Source organism: Salvelinus namaycush, chromosome 24, assembly GCF_016432855.1.
Source record: "Salvelinus namaycush isolate Seneca chromosome 24, SaNama_1.0, whole genome shotgun sequence".
Lineage (NCBI taxonomy): Eukaryota > Metazoa > Chordata > Actinopteri > Salmoniformes > Salmonidae > Salvelinus > Salvelinus namaycush.
In genome coordinates this window covers 11,294,371-11,321,077 of record NC_052330.1, presented here as the reverse complement: position 1 = coordinate 11,321,077, position 26,707 = coordinate 11,294,371, and the positions used below count along the sequence as shown (strand labels likewise).

The following is a 26,707-nucleotide window of genomic DNA, read 5'->3' as shown; positions in this document are numbered from 1 at the left end:
GACTTCGCATTACTTGAGAGTTAGCATGTCAACAACACCATTTAAGCCCCAAATGGAACTTACAACACGGATATCGCCAAACCAAACTTTTAAGTATTGCCAATAGACTCATAAGTCAGAAACAGAAACAGATGTTGAGTCTACTACACAGAAGATCCTCTCAAAGTCAGAGGATACTTCTTGCCATTTGTAAAGCTTCTCCCTACAGCCAGTTCTACATTCAAGATGAATTCAAGACTAAAGAAAAATAAAATTTGATTTGATTTGATTTAAAGCAATGCAGAAAGAATCACTCCAATATTTGTCATATACAAATGCATCTGGCTCATAGGGGAACACAGCCCTTACTATGAGAAATAATATCAGACGAAGGTATGGTAAAGATAAAAAGGGGTTAGTAATGAATGGCTCTCACTTCTCCACAACCATGCATGATATTGATCTATTATCGGTATATTAATACCTTTCTCCTCCGTTGGCTCACTTTTGGCCTCTTTGGGCTTGGACGAATGCATACAAGGGCACACTACTGTAAAATGGAATGCATAGCTTTAAGACTACATAGAGCGGAATAGATCATTGAAATGTGCAATTCCCTATTTTTAATTGTTTCCTTTTCACTTATATTCAGATCATTACAGAACAATGCTCTGATATACCTTGTTCTGCAGGAGGAGCAGCTTGCTTGACCTTTAGTTCTGAAAAAGAAGTAGATTTACTGATCAATACTAATAAATATATAAACAGCAAAATGGTCTGGTATACTAAATCCTCTTCGAAATAATCAATCAATGTAAATGTAAGGTGGAGCTCTTTTTCTTTGATGTCACACAGATATCACCTCATAAAAGACATGTGGTAATATGCTCCAAGGACAGGGGAAAAGAAAAGGTAGGTGAATCACAGACAATTAATAGAATTAATTATTCAACCAAGAGGGAGATTTCTTTTCTTGGAAAATCAATATTCACCCCAAAAAAAAGTGCTTTTCAGAGCGAACAATAAGCATGCTTCCTTCTGTAAAAGTCAGAGCTCCTGTAGCGTTTACATTATGCATTCATAAATCAAAAGGTTATGACTGGAATTAATTTGAAAAGTGGAGACAGTAAGTCACAGGATGCGAATATGACAGCTTTATTAGAAATCTGGATTGCTTGAATTTGTCAGAATTAATGTGACACATTTTGATTAAACGGCAACCTTTCACTGGAGAGATGAGATCTTCACAGCGAACCTATCTGGCTGAAACTAGTGGCACATGACAAAGCTGCAGATAACAGAGAAAAGAATGGTGGTTACCATAGCGTTTGAGGCCATATGCTTAATTTGGGAAATACAATTTAAGGATACCGCAATACTTCCAGTTTGTGTAAATCCAAATATCATGCTACAGAAATCAAATCTGGAGCTGCTTCTCAGATGCTTTCGGGGGACATTGAGACTGATCTCATTGGAAAGATTTTAGCCCCAAAACAATACTACTCAACCATGTGGTCTAATACATGATCATCGGGGAGGACATATTTAAAAATACGGAGGTTTGATTGTTTCAGTCTTCTGTGAACTATACTTTCGTAGTTTGAACAGGCGTGCTAGAGAAGAAACTGCGTACGTCCTCATCATCAACAGGTAAATGCTTTATGGCTGTAGGACAAAACAGGAAAAATGAAACTATAAGATCATCATGTCATGATCACTGATCCGTTACACTATAAACTCATGTATCTGTTTGCTGTTCATTTGTATACTTACTAGTTTCCCTTTCTATCATATTAAAATATATGTTATTACGCAAACTGTAGTTCGGGAACATTGTCCTTCTTTCTCAACCAGCTACAAACACAACAGAACATCTAGTGTACAATAGATGCTCATTTGATGGACACGTTTTTTCATTCCAGTTTAAGTAGAGCCTTTTGCAAGACATGACAAAAATAAACAGTTATCAACAAATGCTGTTTCGAAGCTTAAGGTCAAACCACTTCACGAGACAGAAGAAAAATTGAAAGTTCCACAGACATTAAAGGGGAATAGAAACACTTCAGGAAGTAAATCTAAGCAAGAGATGTATTCAATCCACTAATACTAAACATGTTAGCTGGCGTTCTGAATCCTAGTGTTTCCCTTCCCCTTTAACATAATACTTTTTGTCGTGGCAAGGTGTCCTCGGATTCTGAAGAGAATGAATAACTCATACAGTACACTGTAAGTGGACATCTGTACTTAGTTTAGAAGAGTATTGTGTAGCCTATAGGAGTGATTGGTATACAAAATGATCTAAATGTATGTAATGCATGTAAGCTAACGTTGTGCAAGCGAACACTACAGCTGACAAAGTCAACAAGTGCATAAACAGAACAGTATTCAATAAATACATCTTTACAAAGCCCATGTCTGCCACATCAGAATGGACAGTGAATCCATACCAGTTTTATGATATCATGTTTCTAAGACAGTTGCAGGGGCAAAGGGGAGTTGTTCCTCTCAGGCTAGCCTACAGGCGCTCCTGTAAGGAAGTCCACTGTGTGGATTCAGAACCTAGATTCCCATCTACTGCATTTTGGAGGAAATAGGACAGGGGTTCCCCACCTTTTTCTGCTCCACAAATTGATGTCAAAAAAATCATGGGACCCCAATTAGTATGTTATCTTGCCTGTTATCGCTGTGTGTTTATATTTACTCAATACTAGTCTACCCCAGGCTGCCTCAACACATAATACTGCCCTCCAGGTGTAGTCTAACAGTGTACAATACAGTTAGTTGACTTGGTTGGATATACCTATGTTCTTAATTTGTTTAAGAATTATAACACATTTTCTCAAGAGGCCCCATTTCAATATCAGGGAACCCCACATAGGTTCCTGATCCCAAGTCTGGGAACCACTACAATAGCGTATGGACAGTTCCACAGTAACAGAATGATGCTGATACTCCGATTTTCACTTTCAAATGTATGTCAAACAAAAACCAATGATTGCACAGACTATACAACTCTACTGACAATGTTACAAAAACAGATTTACTTGAAGAGCAGTGCAGACACAAAGTTTGATAACAGAAGGACGGGTCGTGCAGTTTGTGCTGTCATTCTGTTACAAAACGTTTCATCTGCACTGTTCTTCCAAGTAAATGTGTCCAATTTTCTGTGGAATTTCTCAAAAGTCGTCCTTGTGCATAGAGTTGTAATGGTTTGTTTAACTTTGCAATCATTGGTTTTTGTTTGGGATACATTTTAAAGTGGAAAAGCTAAGTAATCATTCTGTTATAGCATCATTCTGTTATAGCATCATTCTGTTATCGTGGAATTGCTCGTATTGCTGTGGAATGGCCTTGTGGTTGTGACAATAACAAATACTGTGGTGGTATGGATGACGTTCTATGGCTTTTCAATTATTCAGATGTTTAGCTGAATGCAAAATGTGGTCATGCTAACACAGAAGTCTGCTAGCAAGCTCGGTTGAAAACAAAAAATATCTTTATCAAATGTCAGAATTCGACATCCTTACACGTCCTACTTGACTATATCATTCAAAATAGCTCTAGGAAGCAATACCATTGACCTAAAATATAATGAGAGGCATGGCATTATATCATCATCTAATAGCGATGAACAAGGGTTTGCATCAAAGGCCATCATGATTTCCCTCTAATACTGTAGACGATCCTGTCCTGCCTCTCGACAGGGACTCTGGCTGTGCAGAGTGTACCTCCTCCCGATAGGGACTATCGGAGAGTGAAGATGATGGTCTTTCATGCAAACACTTGCTCACCGCTATTAGATGACAATGGCTCCTGTACAATCATATGAAATTGTCTCCAGCCTATTAGATGTTTAGATGTATACCTCAGAGCCACTACAACCCTTAGCTTTGTGGGAGCTACACTGTCATTTCCAGTTGCACTCCTGTATTCTACCCGAGGTAATCTGGGCATCTCTTTTACTCTTGAAACCCAGAGAAATCTATACATTTCCATTCCAGTCACATCACATTTCCCTCCTATTGCAGATCAGTTCATTCACAGCGTGTCTCCAAATGTAAACAGAAATGGGAATGGCAATCCCCAAACATTGAGAATGGAATTATATCTTGGCTGTGTGATGAGTGTCCTGAATGTCAAATCACAATGAAACAAATATGTTGTAGCAGTTGTGGATGGTTCAGCTGTTCTGTTTATATGTGACCATGGCCATTCTGTATGGGGTCCGATATCACTGGAGGGAAAACATCTGCCAAGCCTCTTAGTGTAAGTATGGCACTTCAAGCAGCAAAAATATTCCTTTGATCACAACTCAACCATATAAAATTATTATCGTTCTCACTGCTACCAGGTCAGATAATATGTAATTTCAAGCTGAGGTACCTCAACGGAATGCATAGCTTCTATATCATTCTGATAAAGGTTTGATTAAAGTCTTTGTGAGGGGATCATTTTTGGTCATATTTTAATTAGCCTATTTGAATGTTGTTGACCATTTGGCAAATCTGTTAAAGTAAACGTACAGAAAGAGTAAATATCCTTCTCCATGCATTTCTTTCTCCATAAGATGATTCAGCAATAGAGACGGAGTGCTGAACTAAAGCTGTAAGGGTAAAGTTGAAAAATTCAAAGCCAGACCACTGTTATTGATCAGGTCTCTGAGGTAGTTAGTGGCACAGCCTGTGACACAGTCTTCAGTGCAGACATGCCAACCGCCAGACATATATTTCATATTGATAGAAAAGAACAGCTGGGAGAATGAGTAATGTAGAAGATGGAGAGAGATCAAAGAACTGGCCTAAAGCCTTTCTCTCCACTCCCACCCCCCTGCTCCTCCTACTCTACTCCCTCGTTCCCTCTATTCAAGCACTCCGACTGTACACTGTCAACTCTGTTCAATATCTGTGTAGCAATTAATTGAACACATGACATAGATAAATTGCTATGGAACATGACCCTTTTCTCTTCTTCGACCTATTTCTTATCTCCTCTCATCCTGTGTCTAACATCAACCCCCTCTTTTTATTTACCTTCGGCTGCAGGTTCTACCTCCTCGGGTTTAGGTAATACCCTCTTGGGCTCTGGTGCTAACCCCTCTCGTTCAGTGATGGGTTCTACCTCCTCCTCAGGTTTGGGCTCTGCTGTCCCTTCCTCCACTACCTCTTCCAGAGCTTCCTCTATTGTCAGTTCTGGTTCAGCAGATGTTTCCTCAGTCTCCTCCTCCTCCGGTGCTTCTGAAAGGATGATCTCTGAGAATATATTCACAGCTGGAGCTAAATAGTTTTGCCAGGATTCAATGCATCAATGCAGAACCAAACTTAACGTTAGGGGATATTATACAGCTTTTGTAAGGGTCATGTCGACTTTCAATGGAATAATATGCTACTAACATCAGTAGGTTACATAACATTTGGTAAACATTTGACCTCCACGAGTGAGAAAAGCATGAAACGATGGTTCATTTGCATCTGCGATCTCCTCTGTCTTTTCCTCCTATATTTCACTCTCTTTAGCCTCTTCAGAAGTGGGGTTACTTTTCTTCAATGGGCGGTGTTACTGTAATGCATGCAATTAGTCATGTTAGAAAATCTAATCAGGGGTCTCTCAAGTGGCGCAGCGGAAGAATGGCATCTTGGATGAATGGAAGAATGGAATCTTGGATGAATGGAAGAATGGCATCTTGGATGAATGGAAGAATGGCATCTTGGATGAATGGAAGAATGGCATCTTGGATGAATGGATGAATGGCATCTTGGATGAACGGATGAATGGCATCTTGGATGAATGGAAGAATGGCATCTTGGATGAATGGAAGAATGGCATCTTTTGGCAATAAATATCATGACGGTTTCAATATGAATAGACTAACCTATGAGCACTGGTACATTGCATGATAACGTTTAAGTATAGCCAAAAGCATTTAGATAACAAATTCGAGGTTCAACATTTTTACAAAGAAGGAAGAAACTAAGTATCTTTACTCAAGCCAGTGTCATTAGTAATAGACTACTGCTATAGTACTACAAACTTTTACACTATTAGTAACTATTAGACTATTACTAACTATTAAACTGTTACACTGTTACTAACTATTACACTATTACTAACTATTAAACTATTACTAACTATTACACTATTAAACCATTACTAACTATTACACTATTACTAACTATTAAAGCTAGACTACGGGGACATATTAGTAAAATCTGTGCCTGTGGTGAGTAATTATGATAAACAAATATGATATAAGATAATGAATTATAAATGCATTTCAATTTCAAAAATCATGAGTAAAATACTATTGTTTCTACAACACCTACTACATACACCGTCAACTTCAACTGCTGGAGTAAAAAATAGCTAGCCACAGTAGCTTGGTAAGTGGCAAGTTCACACATGAAAGCTGACTCTGGTACCCCCTGCCTTAAAGGGGTACTGGGCTGGCAACCCTACAGAGCAACAGCAGCTGCTACCCTCTGATCTACACAGCATGAATACAGGGATTTCTATCAGAACCCCCAGAACATGCATGGCCACACACATCTCCTCACCTGATGTAATTAATACTCATGTCTTGGTGGGTTCGCTGCCAAACCAAACCAGTGTATCATCTTGAAATATGTCCAAATAAGACTTTTTTCGATTGATCTAAACCAGAACATTACAAAATGTGTGCCACGAACAGTGGTGGAAAAGTACCCATTGTCATACTTGAGTAAAAGTAAAGATACCTTAATAGAACATGACTCAAGTAAAAGGGAAAGTCTCCCAGTAAAATACTACTTGAGTAAAAGTGTAAAAGTATTTGGTTTTAAGTGTCAAAGTAAATGTAATTGCTAAAATATACTTAAGTATCAAAAGTAGAACTCATTTCAAATTCCTTATATCAAGCAAACCAGACGTCACTATTTTTTATGTTGTACATTTGTTACGGTTAGCAAATGAAGCATTTGTGTTTGTTTAGTGAGTCTACGAGATCAGAGAAAGAAGGGATGACCAGGGATGTTCTCTTGATAAGTGGGTGAACTAGACCATTTTCCTGTCCTGCTAAGCGCTCAAAATATAAAGAGTACTTTTGGGTCTTAGGAAAAATGTATGGAGTAAAAAGTACATTATTTTCTTCAAAATATGAATAGTAAAGTAAAGATACCCCAAGACCACTTAAGTAGTACTTTGAAGTATTTTTACTTAAGTACTTTACACCACTGGTCACGAAAACAATAATGTGTTATAATTTTTCCTGTTTTGTTGTGGTGGCTAATCAGTCTGATATTGGGAAAAATACAATCTACACAGGCCCTGTTACAGAGGGAGAAAGAATCCCATTACCCAGGCAACTACCATCTTCTTTGGTGGTTGCCATTGAAACGTAAAATATCATTATGTACTGAGGAACAGAAGATCATATTTTGTTTTTACTGTATCTACCTGGGCCACTCTGGTTGACAATAACAAATGTATTATACTCATTAATTGTACTATTGTATCACTGTATTCATACGTCTTCCATCCTTCCATCATGAGGCTTCCTTACAATCTTTATATTATCTGTGTCAAATATCATAATTGAATACCATTTTAAATATCATGGGCAGTCTTTAGGTAACAATTAATGCTAAATATATCAATATGATTGAAGGCCTTGATACCAGGAACAATATGTATTAGTTATTGGACTAACATCATGATAAATCCCCAACCATCACTCATGGATAAAAAATATATATATTTTTGCGATGCTGTATAATGTGACAGTAACTCTAAGAAAGCTTTTGCTTTAAGACAGATTGTTCTATTATGGATCAGTAAAAAGTGTGTAATATTCAGACACATTTTAACGCTTATCTATATTGTATATCAGATTTCAGTCCGGTACTAATCATGAATAGTAATATCAATAATGTACCCTGTGAAACAGACAGCTAGTTTTAATTCTGACCAGTTAGTTGATAACAATGTATTAATGATATTATCTTTCTCATTTACTACACAGGTATAAGGGTTATCCATGATGATGAAACATCAATGTAATGAAAGTTATTGGTCAATACCTGTCAAAAGAAGGTCATCAATGTCATCATCATCATCGTCGTCATCCTTGGATAGATCATCTTCTTCAGGTGGTGAACTATCAAAGGCTTCTGTTGTGATTTCATTATCCTCATCGTCATCTTCTTTGCCGATCTCTTCAGCTGAATCCTTCACCTCATCATCATCATCATCATCATCGTCTTCTGTGTCATCAGAAATGTCTGAGACATCTCTAACAGTCTCTCCTGAATCCTCGACTGTTTTGTCATCGTCATCGGCACCACTGTCCTCACTGACTTTGCCATCATCATCATCATCAGTGTCCTCTAAATCTGTAGAGTCATCAGTTGTATCCTCAGCTAATGTGTCTGAGATATCCATATCCTCACTATCAGCAAGATCGACTTTGATATCATCATCGTCATCATCGTCATCTTCTAGGTCAATGGGTTTAGTATCGTCATCTGTTTGGTCAACATCTATGCTATGATCTTCCTCATCAACATTATCATCATCATCATCTGCAGTCGAAACAGGAGCATCATCTGTGGCTTCATCACTGGCAGCAGCAGCAGGACCAGCTACAGCATTTTCATCCTCTTCATTATCACCATCATCATCATCATCATCAGTGGAAGCAGCATCACTGGCATCCTCATCTGTAATTGCTTCAGTTTCAGCTTCAGCTATGGTGTCATCCTCCTCTCCATCATCTCCAGCAGAAGTTTCTGTCTCTGTGTCATCAACATCAATCAGAATGGGGCCCTCATCCTCATCAATCTCAGCAATGACTTCTGCAGCAGCTTCATCTTCACCTTCATTTTCCTCTGCCACCTCATCAGCTGCAGCTGCTTCTTCCTCCTCCTCCTCCTCTTCCTCATCATCAGCCTCAGCAGCAGCCACCTCTGGAACAGCCTCTTCCACCTCCTCCTCCTCCTCCTCCTCATCAGCCTGTGGAGCAACCTCTTCCTCCTCCTCCTCATCATCGTCCTCATCATCAGCCTCTGAAGCCACTTCTTCCTCCTCATCATCACCCTCCTCATCATCACCCTCCTCATCATCAGCCTCTGAAGCCACCTCTTCATCCTCATCATCATATTCTTCAGTCGCTGCAGCAGAGTCCTCTTCATCTGCTTCACCATCATCATCATCGTCATCATCATCATCCTCATCTACCTCGGCCTCAGCTGCTGCTTCCTCTTCCTCAGACTCTTCCTCATCTTCTTCATCTTCTTCCTCCTCTTCCTCACCCTCATCATCTTCTTCCTCATCTTCCTCATCTTCTTCCGTATCCTCATCCTCTCCATCCTCTTCCTCATCTTCCACTTCATTTACATCATCTTCCTCTTCCTCCTCCTCCTCCTCCTCTACTTCCGCAACTGGTTCCTTTTCCTCGGCAAACATCCCTGCAACTACAGAATTAACAGCGTAAAAGTGACATTCAGTGCAGTGGGCCGTAACCAAAAAAGATAACAATAACAATAACAATAAGGCCCATAATTCATTATTTTCAAGACAACACAACACACTGCAACACAATTAACACAATATCTTTATTGTGTACTCATAATGCTTACACCTGACAAGCTGCTCTCTTCTCACCTGAGACATATACACCTAGTAGTGAGTTTACACTACATGAATATCTCAGTGTGTATGTGCTGTGCTACCATTATCATTATTCCATATCATAAATATGGCCAATATAATGCTTTCTCTACATTACAGTACATTGCAGCAGTGGCGTAAACATAATGACAGTGTTCCATGCAGGACACCTCAAAGACTGACTCCATACAAAATGACAAATGCATATATAGTTATACTTGCAGATGTTGACTTGTTTGAGGAAAATAATAGTTCAGAAATTGTCAATTCACAAAGAGTAATTCTGTCAGTGAAGAGTTGTTATTTTCTGTGGTAGTGAGGGAGAATACTCTCATGGTTATGATGCTGGGTATGAAAAGCAATCCAAAACATTTAGAACCCCAGACCAAAAAAAAACAACAGATCAGAACAGAACAAAACCAAACAATACAAAGTCCTGTCAAGAATTAAAGCAGCAACCAGCAGTAGAACAAATAACAAAGCCTCCTCCCAACCCCGTTTTAGTAAAGAGCTGAGGGTTGGGGCTGGAGAAATATCATCACTCTCAAATTCATAGACAGAGCTATGTATGCAAGGACTGACCATCCATGGTGGGGGTTCTACTAAGCTATATGGAATTGTTTTAAGAAGGTCGTGCCAAGGATAATTTTGATATTTCATTTAGAATTTTAAGTATCAAAAATAAATATTATGGCCTTACTGCTTTTAGCCCATACAAACGCATTGAATAACCGATTCACTACATGGAACAACAGATAGTCCCCCCAAAAATATCAAAAAGAAGTTTGTTCTGAAGTGTCTGTCCTATATCTGAGAGGTATAAGAAAGATCAGATATATTTTTGTCATGTGTTTAACCCCTTATTTTTGCACTAAACAGATATCTCTAGCTTTAGCTGTTGGATTGTTATGGGGATTTTTTTTAATGCTAATTAGATTTCCGCTGGGGCACGGACATCAACCTTTGAGGGTTTTAACGATGTTTTGAGGCTATATAGTGTTTGTTTACATTTATGGTGTTTTCTTGACATTTTCTTTGTTTACAAACATTGGCGTAAAACAAGCTTCTACTCTGGGTTCTGACGGGGTACAACAGTAACAACAATAACAAGGTGTGAGCGTTTCTTTGCACGAATCAGGTGACGTCCCCAGATCAAGCCCTGAACTACACAAAAACCTCCCGGGGACCATGACAGAACGTTCTAAGAGAATCTTATAAATGTCCTTGAGGACATCACCGGAACCATCCAGGTAGTAGACAAAAACATCCAGGGTACCATGACAAAATGTTCTAAGAACGTCCTACAAACATCATTGGGGACGTCCTCAGAACAAACCGGGAACTAGACAAAACCTCCACAGGACCATGACACAACGCCGTGAAGACTTTAGGCGGCCATTTCATAATGTCCCAGGGACGTCCTAAATACTCATTATTGTTTGCAGGGCAGTATTCACATTGAAACATGTGTTTACAAGATGCAGTATCGGTGAATTCATGCTCACACAAATGAGTTGTGTCCTTATCTAATACTATTTGTACCATAGTACTACCAAATAATAAGATACATCGAGAGAAGCTGTAGTGGTCTATTTAACAACTGCAATCGACTACGACAGTTGAAATGTGTATTTGCTGAATTTTATTGTACTATTCGATTTTTCCTACTACAAAATAAACATCTAGAAGACATGTAGTGACCATATATTACAGTGATCATGAATTAAGGCTACTGGACAAGTTGTCTAGAGTAGCTCCTGGGAGTATAATTACGGTGTCTGGGAACAAATAGAGCCAGCAGTTACACACAGATACAGGCTAGTAATATCACATTACATAGCAATTATTGACAGGATAGCACCCATTTTCCAAAAGTTGCTCTGGCGACAGCGCAAATGACCGCTTACGTCACGCAGCAAAATGCCTCATTCCCATCAAAAAGATGTATCGATCATCATCACATGCCTGATGTTATTTCCTGACAAAGTAGTTTTCAATATGAGCATCATATAAAGAACAGGAGGGCACAGACCTTGTTTTCTGGATGGTAGGAATGCAGCTATGAGGTAGGAAGGAAGGGGATTCCAACAGCAAAGGGTTAGAACACAAAGAAAAATATTAAAACACGATCCACGTTCCTTGACAAGTACACAACGTGTGACTATGGATACAAAGTTAAAGTACTGTAAGTAGCCAAGTTACTACGATGGTTATGCGGAGGAAAACTAAGCATTTTAGCAAAGCCACAAAACAACAAAAGCATTTGTTAGCACTGCGCAATAGCATGATTAGAGTAAATGACCATTGAGTGTGCTTACCGGTTTGTGCATTTGCTACGTTGTCATTTTAGTTGAACTACATTAGATCTAATGTAGTTTACATATAGTAAACATCTACATGTATGTTTACCTATAAACATGGAAAGCATGGCCATGGTACCTTCAGCCTCAGCTTGTAACTCTTCGACGAACCATCGTACATCTTTTGGGACGGTTTTACAGTTAAGTGCCAAGGTGATCATCCATAAAATATCACACTCCACAAAATCTACCCCATTAACCTCAGCCTGAATCACCTTTTCAAGTCCTAAAACGTGGAACAGCTAACCTACATTAATCAATGTTGAAATGTTCCAATTTGATTAGGTCATAAAAAACTAAAACACGCATCATTTCATTAGTCAATCTTTTATTTTGCTTGTGCGTTTTGTCAATGATGTGAGGGCTTCTAAAGAGTGTGAGGGGAATGGCATAGTGTAGATAAGCGGTGGAAAAATAAGCGATGGAATGGTTTCAAAATACCATAGAGAAGGATAGAAGGGCAGAATCCTTAGGTATTAGACAGCAGTGTGTTAAGAGAGATTTAGGCCTACATTCTGTTAGGGTCTCTGGCACAGCCAAGCATGTATAGCATATCTTACCCTACAGATGTAGGATCTTAATACGAGCCAGCTTGCTACAGGAGGATCCTGCAGCAACCGGAAATGTGAATTATTGTGTGGATTATAATTAATGGACATTTTTGTAGGGGTTGAAAATCAAGTCTGAAATTTCCAAGTGGAAATTACAAACTTCAGGAGCCTTTTTAAACCACATACACTACAAGTTTTAAAATGTCCTGCATTGCAGGAAAGTTCTCCTGCAACTGGGTGATCAAATTAAGATCCTACATCTGTACAGCAGATTACAAATGGTGTAGGTCTTGTAGGTCTGACTCCATGCAGTGATCCTGCATTTCAGCAGCAGGTTTGGAGTGACTAATCGCGCAGCACGTCTAAGCTCTTGCTGAAAGAAACAAGGCTTTCACTTCTAAAGCGTCATTAGTGGCCCGGATAAGTGCATTTTGTTATCTCAGGTCATGCGGATGCCTGCTAAACTCTAAAGCCAAGCCCACGTCCTCACAATAACCTGTAGCTTTGTGTCAGTCCTTTAAGGAAACAGGATGGAGAGTAGCAGGCAGAAGAGTTAGTGTTCACGTTGACTGACAATAGCACTATAGCCAGGAAGCATTTCTCGACAAAGAGGTGTTTTCCTTTCCCTAACAGCTGTGGCACAAAGAGCATGAAGGAGACGGCTTTTATAATACATTGATGAATAAGTAAACGGCAAAATTAATAGATGCATGAATACAAACCTTTTTTCTTAACCGGATGTAGCTCACCTAAATAGCAGAGGGGCGACAAAGATGTCAGTTTAAGAAAGGAACCAACCAAATAGATATAGTAAAACATTGATGAAGGCAGAATAAATTATGAATGTGGATCAGAGTGGAAGAAAGGTTTTTCTTCAGCTGCAGGCAGCTTATTCTCAACTCTTAAAAATCACTAAGGAGCTAAAGAGTACAAGTCAACTCAATGAAAGTACTGTAGGCTACACAACAACAGCAACAACAGCTAGTAGGCTACATTTTGTTTACTATGCATCTCAGAGCAAAGGTGGATTTAGTGAAATGATTGGACTAGTCAGCCATTCTTCAAAGGAGATTTGAAAATACACCAACCTCGTTTGTGCTAAACCGGCACTAGCTATGAATAGCAGATATTCACATTATGATGATTTTTTCCCCCCCTCAGAAGTTAAGTGAGAGGAAAATGTTCGTTCTCCAGGGTGTGTTTGATGTTTTGGGGATGTGTTTGAGATATAGCTCCTTTCAAAGCACATTAGCCTGAGGGATAAAGTTTCCAGGTTGTGTAAATAAATTAAAGCAACAAATAATATTTTAAAGTTTATCCTGAGGCCAGGGTAGAAATGTATTTAATAATTTGTTATTTAGTGCTATGATTCTCTATTAGGAAGTTGGCATTGCTTTGGTGTCATAACCTGGAAACTATACTGTGCCCTGAGAGTGGTTAGAGTGGCTAGGCTACAGTGAGACAGTGTGCCTGTTTTAGAGTAGCTACTCTAAAGTGAGACCGAAATAGTCTCTGCCCTTTGAGTCGTAACTCACAGACAGCTGTCAAACCGCCAGGCAGGTCAGCATCTTTCTGCATTAGTCCACTGAGCTATGCATAGCCATTGTGGGGACGGCCATTCCCTCTTGCTTTCTCTCTTTCTCTATTATCTCCCTTTGTCTTGCACCTCCACCCCTCCACAGACTCACTCTCTCCATCATTTACAGGGAGCAGAGGTCACAGTTACGTGTGTGTGTGTGTGCGCGCGCATGTGTGTGTGTGTGTGTTTGCGTGCGTGCGTGAGTGTGATTCCGATATGACCGAGGTAAGGAGGGGTGCAGAGTGGTCAGTTGAGATATGTAGAAACTTTAGTCTGTCTGACAGACACCTTCGGATGATAAGCTACTGTCATACTGAATGTATACAATACAGTATGTTCATTTGTATTGTTAATGAACTCAAATGTGCATTATATGCCTGTTTCCTAATACATGTTTTTACCCAATACCTACTGTACCTTTTACATTTTAATGCACTCTATTGGCCTAGGCAGACGGTCACTGCTCTAAGGCCAGAGGTACTGTTGATCCCCAGATGGCATAATACTATTATCTGAAATACCATCCTTATAGAAGTGACCTAATAACAGTGTGTGTGCATCCCGGTAATGAATGGCATATGGTATGATTTAGAAAAACAACAATAATGCAGCAGCTGCCTGTATAGAGTTAGTCCATCTGTGTAGGTTTTAATTGATTCACTCCAGCTCTAATTTCATGTGTGTGTTCATATTAAAACTACATTGGTTTCTTCATTGGGACTGAAATCAGTGCCTAAATTCTGCGTTCCCTTTACTGCACAACAACTGTAAGTTACATTTATTTGCCTACATTAATATTCTGTACTGTGATTCAGTAATGGCTGCTGTAGGCCTACTGTATGTGTGGTGCTGCTGCTAAATTGACTTAATACATTTGCTCTGCCAAATCACACTGTTGTGCGTTCATTCCTCTGCCACAAATCATTACTGTTTAGCAGGAAGTTTGTCCCTGAACTGTAGTACAGTAGTTGTCCTCCACACTGTGGTATGCTTAGAACTCCTCTTATAAAAGTAAATTGCTAGGTTGTCATTGAAATTGAATGCCTGATGTCAAGTTGCCTTCCTGTTTCAATAAGGCTGGTAAAAATACATTTAATACCCAGCTGAATCTTAGGCTAAACTAAGGAATTGAGATTAGCACCTTGGCTATATCAGATATCCTTTAGCTAACATTGTGTAAACTGTATGAGCTGATGTTGTTGTGAAAGACACCTAACATGAACTGCTGAGTATAATGTTGATAATGATGGTTTGGAGCAAGCTTGGAGATGAGATGTGCACATTAAAGTGAGCATGGCGAGCACAGTGGGTGGTGAAAAGACACAAGCAAGGGATTGATGAGAGAGAGAGGTGATTTCTGCTTTCTTTGGATGACTTTATTTTCTTTTTTTAGAACAGTCACACACAAATGTGGTACAGGAGTTAAAGGTAGGTCGAGAGCCTTGTTCTTCCGCTTCAAAATTCTTCTGCGTGAAAGGCTGGAAAACAGTGTCCCGTTCTTTAGTTTGGAGTTCGGATTTGGGAATGAATGTGACCTCCTACGTTTCTGTTATTAGCTTGTACAGATGGACGTGGTGCTGTATTTAATATTACAATACATCATCTACTATGAGATATGATAAACAGTGTCGGGTTGATATGTGTGGTATACACAGTCGTGTGTTGAGTGTTTATTAAACCACAAGCTAGCCTTGGAAAGAAGCTTGGCTATGGTTCACAGGTTCTCAATCTGCCAGACTCATCCTGCATCACACCCTAAGCCATATAGACTTAAGGGCTGAATTGTTACAGCGGAGCCATTAACTGAATATGTGAACCTATAGAGGTGAAATGGTGGAAGTGAAATGGTAGAATTAAAACAGCTTGACGTTGAATGTGGCATGACCTGCCAGGTGACTCGTCAAGTCACAGTGGGTCAGCCCTTTTTTTCTTTTTGAAATAACATGGTGGTTCATTTATTATGTTACTGTTGTTGCTGTTGTTTCATCTATTATTAGGGTGGCTCAAGAGACAACTTGTGAAATATACCTTCGATTTCCTCCTCCTCGGGTGCTACCAGGCTGGAGACAAAGGTCAGAAGCAGTTTGCCCCAGTCAGTGGACTCCTCCACCGCCTCGTTCACCACTTTCATGGGGTCCGAGCTGATATGCTGAATGCTTCCTGAGAGTGTGGTGAACAGGCTGTGTGAGCCAAGATTTAATAGCATAATATAGCCAGCATGCATTTACACACACCCTTTCTCTACACACACTTAAACCTGGACTAAAAGACTTAAGGAATACCCAATTAATTACCACCACATTATATTATACACAATAAAAACAGTCATTTGACAATATGCTGTCCTTAATCTTTCAAATGCAATCATACTGTACACCGTTCAAATGTTCTGCACTTAGAGAACAATATGAGAACAAGCAAATCACAACAAAGGAATTTATACCCAGAAACAAATTCAGCAATATAGACTATAGATATGAAGATGAATGTGCACATGACTATTAACTATAGCTTGGAACTAATCAACTATAACCAATGTGATGTAGTATAACATATCCTCTGTCCATCCATGGTCCAATGGGTAACTTCAAATGTCTGTATACGGTGTAGACCACCACCTGTTGCGCCATTCTTTGCAGCTTTCTGCTGTGCAGTGCAGGCAAACCGCGTGAGACAGACATTTCCATTTCGTCAGAGGCAGAGACATACAGAAGGCAATAGGCATCCATGACAGGTAAACATGCAACACACTACAGGACATGTCAGACACCACTGCCAGCGAAGTGTACCCCAGCACTGTGTTAGTGACAACTCTCAGCAGAATATGACTGACTGGTCTTTAGAGATTGCATTTTAGACTCTTGGGTGCTCTTTAGTGATCAATTATCAAAGCAGTATTACTGATATTCAGAAGAGAGTGATTGTTAGTTATTTAATCCATAGTAGTGTTCAATCAGACTGAGTGGGTTAAGGAAACACGGTTGATATAGCCAAATTCAACAAAGGAACATTTTGGTTCCTGGAATTGAACATATTCACGTGGGAATTAATTGTCTATGCAATTCAGAACAAATAGATGTTTCAGCTAAAGACAATATCTAAAGGCTTATTTCAAGTGTATCCAAAGGTATTTATCATAACATGAGTTAATGGACTGATTACTTGCTATATTAGTCGCTTATAATCAATTGTATTATCTTTAATTTTATTAAATTAATTAGTTTTATCTTCTCCTTTAAAGTTAGTTGCTACAGTATGTCAATCCAAACTCACTAAGGGCCTCAGAGGCCTCAAATCAGCATGACAAAGTTAAAAGCGTAGTATAATGGCTTGCCTCTAGACCTTCCTGCATCCTTAATTACTTTCCTGACAGCGGGAGGTGGGGAGACCCCTGTTAGGAGGAGAGGTACATAAGCAGTGGCACAGGGACAGGGACAGTGAACAGTCTCCATCACATGCACATGATCAATGCGGGGAGAACAGACTCCAGAGTGATGCATTCTGGGAGGAAGAACTGGACAGTCTTACCACAAGAAACAATGGCACAGAGACACAATTACTCACGATTCACAACCACCGTATGGTGACAGAAGAACTCAACGTCATCATAGACGTTCATCACAATGGAAACAAAGATCGGCCGTAGTGTAGAGAACACATCAACATACGAACAGTAAACACCCATAGTGCAATAGGAGTGAGAAACAGGATAGAACAGCAACATGCTGTGCTGTGCTGTAACTATAGCAAACACAGTATGTCTTTCACTCTTTATTGAATCTGCTATAACAACAGTTCTTCCTCTGTGCTTGGCATGTTTTTATTTGAAATGTATTCTCATTGACTTGATTAATTTGTTCCAATAAATAATGTGCAATAACATAATGCTGTGATTTGAAGCAGTACATCAAAATTCATGGCATTGAGTAACAATGTGAAATTGACTCCAACTAGGAATACTAATGAAATACTGATTAATTCAGTGGCATTTGTTTGATTGGCACTTCAACCTACGTCATAAAGCAGAAAAAATATATCCCTCAATGCTTGTGCATTTGAACCCCTCACATTGTCCTCTATCTACACTGGTTCCTGGCATGGAGACTGCAACTAAATCCACAGAAATAAATGACATATTAACCTGAAAGAAGTGGTAAAGAAGGCAAGGGACTTGGGAGTGGAAAGGGAATCAACCCTCCAAACTAAGTCCCTCATTACGGAAAGGCTATGTGGATTGTTCCAAAACACTTTGGAGGGTTTAGTTTAGAGAAACCAGTGAAGTGTGGGTGGCAGTATAACTAGCACCATGTCACCTGGCAACACATTCATTCCTGTATTCAGGAGGTCTCTGACACTACTTCCGTCAGGCTCCAGTTTGCAGGTGTCCCTCTTTAGCAGGAAGTTGAAGGAGCTAATGAAAGCACTGTTTTCTCTCTCTCTCGCTCCCTCTCCTCCCTCTCTCTCTCTCATTCTCCTCCCTTTCACTCTCCCTATCCTCCCCTGCCTCACTCTCCCCCTCTCCCTCTACCCGCCTCTCTCTAACGGGAAGCAATGGAGGCATGGCAATAGAATTGATTCAACTCCAATTGGACGCCTCCCAGGCTATGCAGTGCACATCAAGGGGAATTCCATTTCCTCACAGCCAGCACTCTTGCCCATTGTTCCAAAATGTTGGTTTAGTATTTCATTTTCACAGTGTCACCCTTTATTGAAATGTCATGGTGGGAAAAATTGCATCTTATTAAAAGTGCAATTTTAATACCCATTTGCTGTCCAACTAAATGGTTGTGTAATGGGCAGGTTCGTCATTTAACATTTTTATAATGGGAAGACAGCCTTTTGCTTCACACATCTATTAGTTTGTGACCTTGGTGAAATCATTTAGCATTTTCTCTGCTACTGTACCTCTTTATGTGTTCAAAAAGTAGTATTTAATGGGTGTGGGGATGAAATAAGACATCTGCTGTCACTAACCACTGTCTACAAAAATACAAAACATTTAATAATACAAATTCCAAAACTCCATGTTGTATATCCACTTGGGTCCAGTACTATAAATATTTGAAATGATGACTGACAGGTACTCTAGCTATTCCCGTAAATTCCACTGTCTCTGGCAGTCTCCTTTCTGACAGTGAGGGGTTCAAATGAACAGAGAGGACCAGTCTAAGAAAGGGCGTCCAGCTACACAGCCATCCCTCATAGAGAGAGACAGAGTGATACCGCTCAGTATCCTACAGGGGACCTAGTGCTATATATAGCTACCCGATTCTTAAAAGCAAGAACATGAGACTTTCTTTCGCTATTACTGTGTGGTCTTACAAGCCAATTTTACCAAAACCCTTTCGATTGGAACAGATTGATACCTGATAGATAATTTACTTATTTTTAAGATACATGTTGGTTACATACATTTACTGTGGTGCAGATTACACATTGTCCTCAAAGATTGTGGCTTCAAAGGCCATTTCCTTATATAAGATTAATATCATATGGGTATGTACATTATACTGTACGTGTTTGTTCTTTTTTGCAAATCTAGTAATTTATTAATATGTACATAGCTCCTGTTTTTCCTTTCAAGGGTTTATCCATGGTGCCAGGGTTTTGTGTGGTGATTATCACCCTCCCATTCCACATGTGTTGTCCTGGTGCCATACAGTATCCCCTGGTATATTCTTAGCTAACCATAACCCCCCTTTTCCTAATCTAATTTAGGGATGCGTGACCCCAGTCCTTTTGCTATCAATTAATATGTCTACTGTTTAATACATTGGTCAAGGGCATAGTTTAGCTACAGTCTGACTTCTACACCTAATAAAGACTCTTGTATTGTTATGACTCGGCTGAGAGGCTTTGATAGAAATGGCCACAGCGTCAATTCCTTCCCATGATTCCATGTGGAATGGTTCAGGAGGTCAGGAGGTCATTCCTCCGTAGATGACCTTCGGTATTGGCCACATTCAATGCTCAGTAGTATGCATTGTAGAGGAAATCTATATCTCTCCTTGCAGGCTTATCTGCAACATAGAATATTCAATTATAAATATTAAAGCACATCAGATTGGTGTATCCTTCTCAAAAGCAGAACTCAATCAAAGAGAAAGGCATTCTCCATGGCCAGAAGGAGTTATTACTCAATACCACACAGTTAATAACACCAACACAAGCTGATATGCTCTCAATGTGCCATTATTGATGTTAGCATCAAGGCAATTGTGCAAAAATTGAGACGGGAAAGGCAACTAAAGTTAACATAGGCCGGATGCATGGGAGCGATTGGCACACAATTAATTGGGATCATGTTGCCAGGAAATAAGGCTAAATAACACTGTCAAATAAATCAGACTAAAAAGCTCATGTCTGACCACTTGACAGTAGCATAATAGTGATTTCAGGCTGTACTTGACTTGGGCAGAAGCTCACCTGAACTGAGTACTGTCACCTCAAATGTTCTTCTGCTTGAGTTCTTGCACCTCTTATCGAATATTATCTAAAAAATATTTTTATATTTTCCTATAATCGTGGTGGCCTATTTTGCTCAATTATGTAAGGGCACAAAAAAACATGCAACACTCAAATTGTTGCGCCATTCTTTACAGCTTAACCTGGCACAAAACATTCTAGTACGTACTGTGATACAGCCTCAATAGATTCTAAAGCTTTCTGGTTATGTAATAATTGGTCAAATTAAATTGGCTGCTGCAGGAAATGCTACAGCCAACTTAAAATAGTACAGTTAGCTACACATCCATCACAAATGAGCACTTCATACACTAAACACATTTCACTGGACATCAAGTAAAAAACACACATGGACACACACACACACACACACACACACACACACACACACACACACACACACACACACACACACACACACACACACACACACACACACACACACACACATACATTTCTTGTAATGACTGTTACTTTAATGTTACACACTACGGCGTTACACACTACAGCGTTATTGTAGTATGTTTTGTTAAACTACAAACAAACAAAAAGGTAAATAGTAGCTAGTTAAATGACACGTCAAGTGACTACTAAATAGGCTGTATACCTTTCCAATCACAAAGCAGCAATAAGTCAGTTCAGTGAAGGATTTATCATGGAAGCTATAGCCTTAAACTATTCACATAGGGAGATTATGGCTGACTTTATGAACGTATGTACAACTATGGTTGGCATCAGAGTTACCATCAGAACGGAGACACTGTATCTCTGCATTACCGTGAGTTTTATTAGGCAAAATAGTCCACTTCAATTGCGATAATCTACTAGTGTGAAAAAGGTGTACAGACTCACTTAGTACCAGATGTAACCTGTGCAGCCTTGAATGAACCAGAATCAACACTTGATGGACCATGTGTACATGAATCCATTATTGCGTAGCATCAAGCCACCACAACACTGACTGGAGTGTGTGACAATTGCTCCCTGTCAGCAATTAAAGCATGCAGGTTGTTAGTAGCAGAGCGGAAGCGAACACACAGATGGGTATGAGCACTACACTGCAGGCAGAGAGTCTTTACCAGGTGGCAAACAGGGGTCGTCACAGTATAATGTATGATCTTTTTATTGGATGGGAACAGGATGGCACATGGGGATGGACAGGGTGAAAAGAGGAGGAAACTAGATTAGAAATGAGAGCGTGAACGTCGCTACGGAACTCTAGTGAATAAATAAAGGGAGTGAGGTGCATGTGATTTCAGTGAAGGCTAGAATGACTTTTGGGTTGGTGGACTAGACTCCACGCCCCCAGAGTACGTCAGCCTTCAACTACTATCGTGACTTGTGAGTTAATCGGATCTGCAGTACGTGACAATGGTGGCCCACTTTTGAAGTTTGCTTCAAAAATGTATGTGCAAGGTCTTACATGGAAGACCTTTTACATGAAATGAAATGTGAATGGCATATGACATGAAAATGGAGAAAGAATTCATGTACACCAATGACAATTTCTCGCACGTACTGATCCACATCGGCAAACAGCAAACTCTCAAACACTGAAAATTGTCATTGTACAACTTTATTTTTAAACCACAAAATCACACTGAAAACAACTTGAAAGAATACAATACATTACACATTCCCTCTACAGAGAGTTTCACCATTACATCTGCAACAGTTGTAATGAACTATATCAATCATAATTCTGTGATACAATAACATCCCTACTGACTGAAGCAATGTATCTCAAAACTAATCTACCAGTAAATCTATTTGGCTATTTGACTCAAAACTGTTTGACTGGGAGAGAGGCATGGCTAATTCTGCCAAACCCTCTCAGCAACTGCTGCAGATAGGGCCCAGGCCCAGTAAACTGCAATGCTATGCCCTATCTATCTTTGTCACTGTCAGTACTATTAGTAACCAGACAATGAGCTCCTGGCTACCCTGAGAGCCCACACGCCGTTGGATAAAGTAGTGCCAGCCTGGAAACAACAAGCTACTGGGCCTTATCGCTTTCACTGAGCTCGCTGCATTCCTGTATCTCCTGTTTTAGCCATTATCTATGAACTTGTTTCACCCAAGCTAAAGGTTAAGGCTAAATTATTAAACAAACCTTAGAAGAGGGACTATTTACACTACATGACAAAAAATATGTGGACACCTGCTCATCGAACATCTCATTTTAGAATCATGGGCATTATTAGGGAGTTGGCCTCTCCCCTTTGCTGCTATAACAGCCTCCTCTCTTCTGGGAAGGCTTTCCACTAGATGTTGGAACATTGCTGCAGGGACTTGCTTCCATTCAACCACAAGAGCATTAGTGAGGTTGGGAACTGATGTTGGGCGATTAGGCCTGGCTCGCAGTCAGCTTTCCAATTCATTCCAAAGGGGTTCGATGGGGTTGAGGTCAGGGCTCTGTGCAGGCCAGTCAAGTTTACCCACACCAATCTCGACAAACCATTTCTGTATGGACCTCGGTTTGTGTACTCGGGCATTGTCATGCTGAAACAGGAAAGGGCCTTCCTCAAACTATTACCACAAATTGTATGCTGTAGCGATTTCCCTTCACTCGAACTAGCACGAACCATGAAAAACTGCCCCAGACCATAATTCCTACTCCACCAAACTTTACAGTTGACACTATGCATTGGGGCAGGTAGCATTCTCCTGGCAACCTAGATTCGACTGTCGGACTGCCAGATGGTGAAGTGTGATTCATCACTCCAGATAACCTGTTTCCATTCTTCCAGAGTCCAATGGCGGTGAGCTTTACACCACTCCAGCTGAAGCTTGGTATTGCTTATGGTGGTCTTAGGCTTGTGTGCAGCTGCTCGGCCATGGAAACCCATTTCATGAAGCTCCCAACAAACTGTTCTTGTGCTGACATTGCTTGCAGAGGCAGTCTGGAACTCGGTAGTGAGTGTTGCAACCGAGGACAGACGATTTTTAGCACTCTGTGGTCCCGTTCTGTGAGCTTGTGTGGCCTACCACTTTGTGGCTGAGCCATAGTTGCTCCTATACCTTTCCACTTCACAATAACAGCACTTACAGTTGACCGGGTCAGCTCTAGCAGGGCAGACATTTGACGAACTGACTTGTTGGAAAGGTGGCATCCTATGATGGTGCCACGTTGAAAGTCACTGAGCTCTTCAGTAAAGGCCATTCTACTGCCAATGTTTGTCTATGGAGATTGCATGGCTGTGTGCTCGATTTTATACACCTGTTGTTGTGGCTGAAATAGCCGAATCCACTCATTTGAAGGGGTGTCCACATACTTTTGTATAAATAGTATAAAATGGGATCATATCTATATCCACATCATTAAAAACCAGAGTCTAAATGACCAAGATTACTCAATGCATGATGCATCACATAAACTACTGCCCCTTTTCATCCTAATGAGCCCCAACAAGGAAGAAGGAAGCCTAGCTCTAACCTACAGAGACTTATGATGTATCAGGTAGAAAGCAAAAACGAATCCCTAACACAGATAAGTAACATCCCAATGCATGGTGGTAGGAACAGTAAAGGAGGAAAGGAAAGGTTCAGGACTTACCTGTGAGGCCCTTGTAGTCCATCAGATCAAACATGATGATGGCCACACAAGACCAGGTGACGACCAGGGCTACGACCAGGATCCAGGCCATAGGGGAACTGAAGGTGGTGTACAGGTCGTCAGTCGCGGTCCTCTTGGTCACCCTGGCTGGGGGGTGTCCTGCCTCTCCATTTTTGCTCTCAATGACCATGGTTGTGGTGAAGGATTGCGCTGGAAGAAAGGACAAAAGATAGGTTGTTGGCCTGATGCTGAACCAACCATAAAGGCCCAGTGAAGGGTTAGTTCATGAATAGACTGCACTGAGACAAGTTTTTGACAGGGGAATAGCTATACACTGAAGGTACTACACTGTATGGTACACAGTGTCAAAGGAATCCATATAATGTTTTGTGTGAAATGTGTTGTCTCTGTGATCTTTTGACTTAGCCATCAAAGAGCTCTCTCTCTAAATGAATATAAATCTCTGTAGCGTGGCAATTTGATTTGATGTTAAATGGAGAGAGATGGGCTGGCCATGCTTCCTTACAAACACAGCATATGACCTTTATGTGCGGGATTCATTTTACAAGGCTGCTCATCGATTTACCAGAATGTGGCAGACTAGGTCAGAATAAGCCATTGATTCTTGAGAAGGTGCAATAGTTAGAATGCGGTGTTCAGTCTCTAAAACGTTATCTGCTGCTTTTATACTGTGAAATCAGGCCGGTGCAAACCAGACAGAAGCTGTTGCTGGTGGCATGGGTCTCTAGTGTGTTTTCTTAGACGGCCCATGACAGAGATAGTATCCGACTGAAATGCCGCTCCAGACCCCATGATTTTTGTGTGTTGCATGTTTATGAACGTATGTATGTTGTGAGTGTGAAAGAGAGAGAAAAAGAAAGATAGAAAGAGAATAAGTGCATGTGTGTATTCGCCCAGCATGGCTCAGGCCACCTGTTGGATCTCTTCGCCATGGCCTGCACCCTGTTGTCAGCAATGGGGGATTATGGGTCCCCATATCACCTCAATCTGCTGACTCAAGAGGCTCTGCTAACAAACACCATATGCCCTGCTTCTTCTCACTTTGATTCAACAAAATACAATACATACTGTCATACTGCGACTAGCACAGTGTGTGTGTGTGTGTGTGTGTGTGTGTGTGTGTGTGTGTGTGTGTGTGTGTGTGTGTGTGTGTGTGTGTGTGTGTGTGTGTGTGTGTGTTTATGTATGTGCATTTGAGTGTGTTTGTCAGGGTTACAGTAATGGCATTTACAGAGTTGTATTATCCTGGAATCCAGGAGTAGTGGAGTGGGGATAGTGATGGAATGCTTCACGCAAATGTGCGGTGCTGTAAAAGAATAAAAAATAATGTACGCTTCAACACATCTACTTTACCTCTCTCCTGACCTCTTGCTGCCTGAAGTTGACGTCCCTGTCATGGGAACCCTAAGTAGTTCTCCATGACAACTGATCTCAGGACAGTAATTGAGAGCCAGTAATACAGTCTGATAGAGTCAGCCAACAAAACACTGGTATGATCTTATCCTCTCCTGGGTGCCCTCAATATATACTCTGATTCACTTCTAGGTCTATTTGAATTACTGTTGAATAGACGTTTTACACCCAGGCTCATGTTTGTTCAAATCAAGCCTTTCTTATTGGAACTGACGTGTAAGAGAAAACAACGTACATCAGACAGAATCATTAAGTTTGATTCCCAAAAGTAAGATAACGTCAACTTTTCTCAGTTGTAACAGTGATGATGGATGTGGATTGTGCACGTGAAGTGCAAGATACTTAAAGCCGTGCTGACGTCACAAGCGTTTCAAGGCTGCGTAGCAAATAGCCAATTATGCTATCATGATATACACTATTTTTTCAGAAGCTTCTAAATTGTCTGCAGAACTATGTCACGTTTTTAAACATTTAAAATGACAAATGAAATGACCTATAATAAGGAAGTAAAATGTAAAGACATACTTAGACTTGTGTAGATACTGTACCTTCGACTCCCTCAGTCATGGCAGTTTGAAAATGTAATTTCAGCAACAGAGTTGTGTTGAAAAAAATACATGCAGCGCCTCAGGGCTAATCCTGTTTGAGTCCTGATCGTCAAGGAGAGGATGGGACCATGCAAAGAGACCCTAAATATATTACACCTGGTGTCTGGACTGGATGTTTAATCCCCCCTAAAGAATCACAATGTAAAAAATACCAAAGGGTCACAGTCTCAGGGTCTCTGAAGAGGTTCAGTTAATGTCCAGGAAGAGAGCAAAAAGTCGAGGGAAAAAGTTCCAGGGCCGGCCAGTGGAGAGTTCGGGATCCAGCCTAAAAGTTTCCCCTGCCCATGATTGGTGTAGATCAGGAAGCTTAGGACGGGACAGGGGCTTCAAGGTAACCTTAACCCAGGCTATTCTGCCCTGCCTGCCTGGGTTATTCTTAGAGCTAGCCGCACCAGCTGCATTCTGCTTTGCCTTTTTAGGCTGGGGGCGTGACCCCCTCCAACAGACCTGTGCTGTCATCGAGTAGGGTAGCAGAGGGGGCATCAGCACTGCTCTCCTGCACTGCCGTATCCATCTGCTGGCCTGGGACTGGGACT

At 40.5% G+C, this 26,707-nt stretch overlaps 1 protein-coding gene across 1 annotated transcript; it reads right to left on the bottom strand.

The window, feature by feature from the left end:
• Nucleotides 1–1,223: 1,223 nt before the first annotated feature.
• Nucleotides 1,224–25,547, bottom strand: trdn (triadin). Its single transcript, XM_038962591.1, has 8 exons — nucleotides 25,516–25,547; nucleotides 24,130–24,377; nucleotides 17,443–17,499; nucleotides 16,137–16,268; nucleotides 9,205–9,422; nucleotides 8,031–8,982; nucleotides 5,010–5,228; nucleotides 1,224–1,267 (listed from the first exon to the last, which is right to left on the bottom strand). The coding sequence occupies exons 1-8, from the start codon at nucleotides 25,545–25,547 to the stop codon at nucleotides 1,224–1,226; spliced, it is 1,902 nt and encodes a 633-aa protein (XP_038818519.1).
• Nucleotides 25,548–26,707: the final 1,160 nt, after the last annotated feature.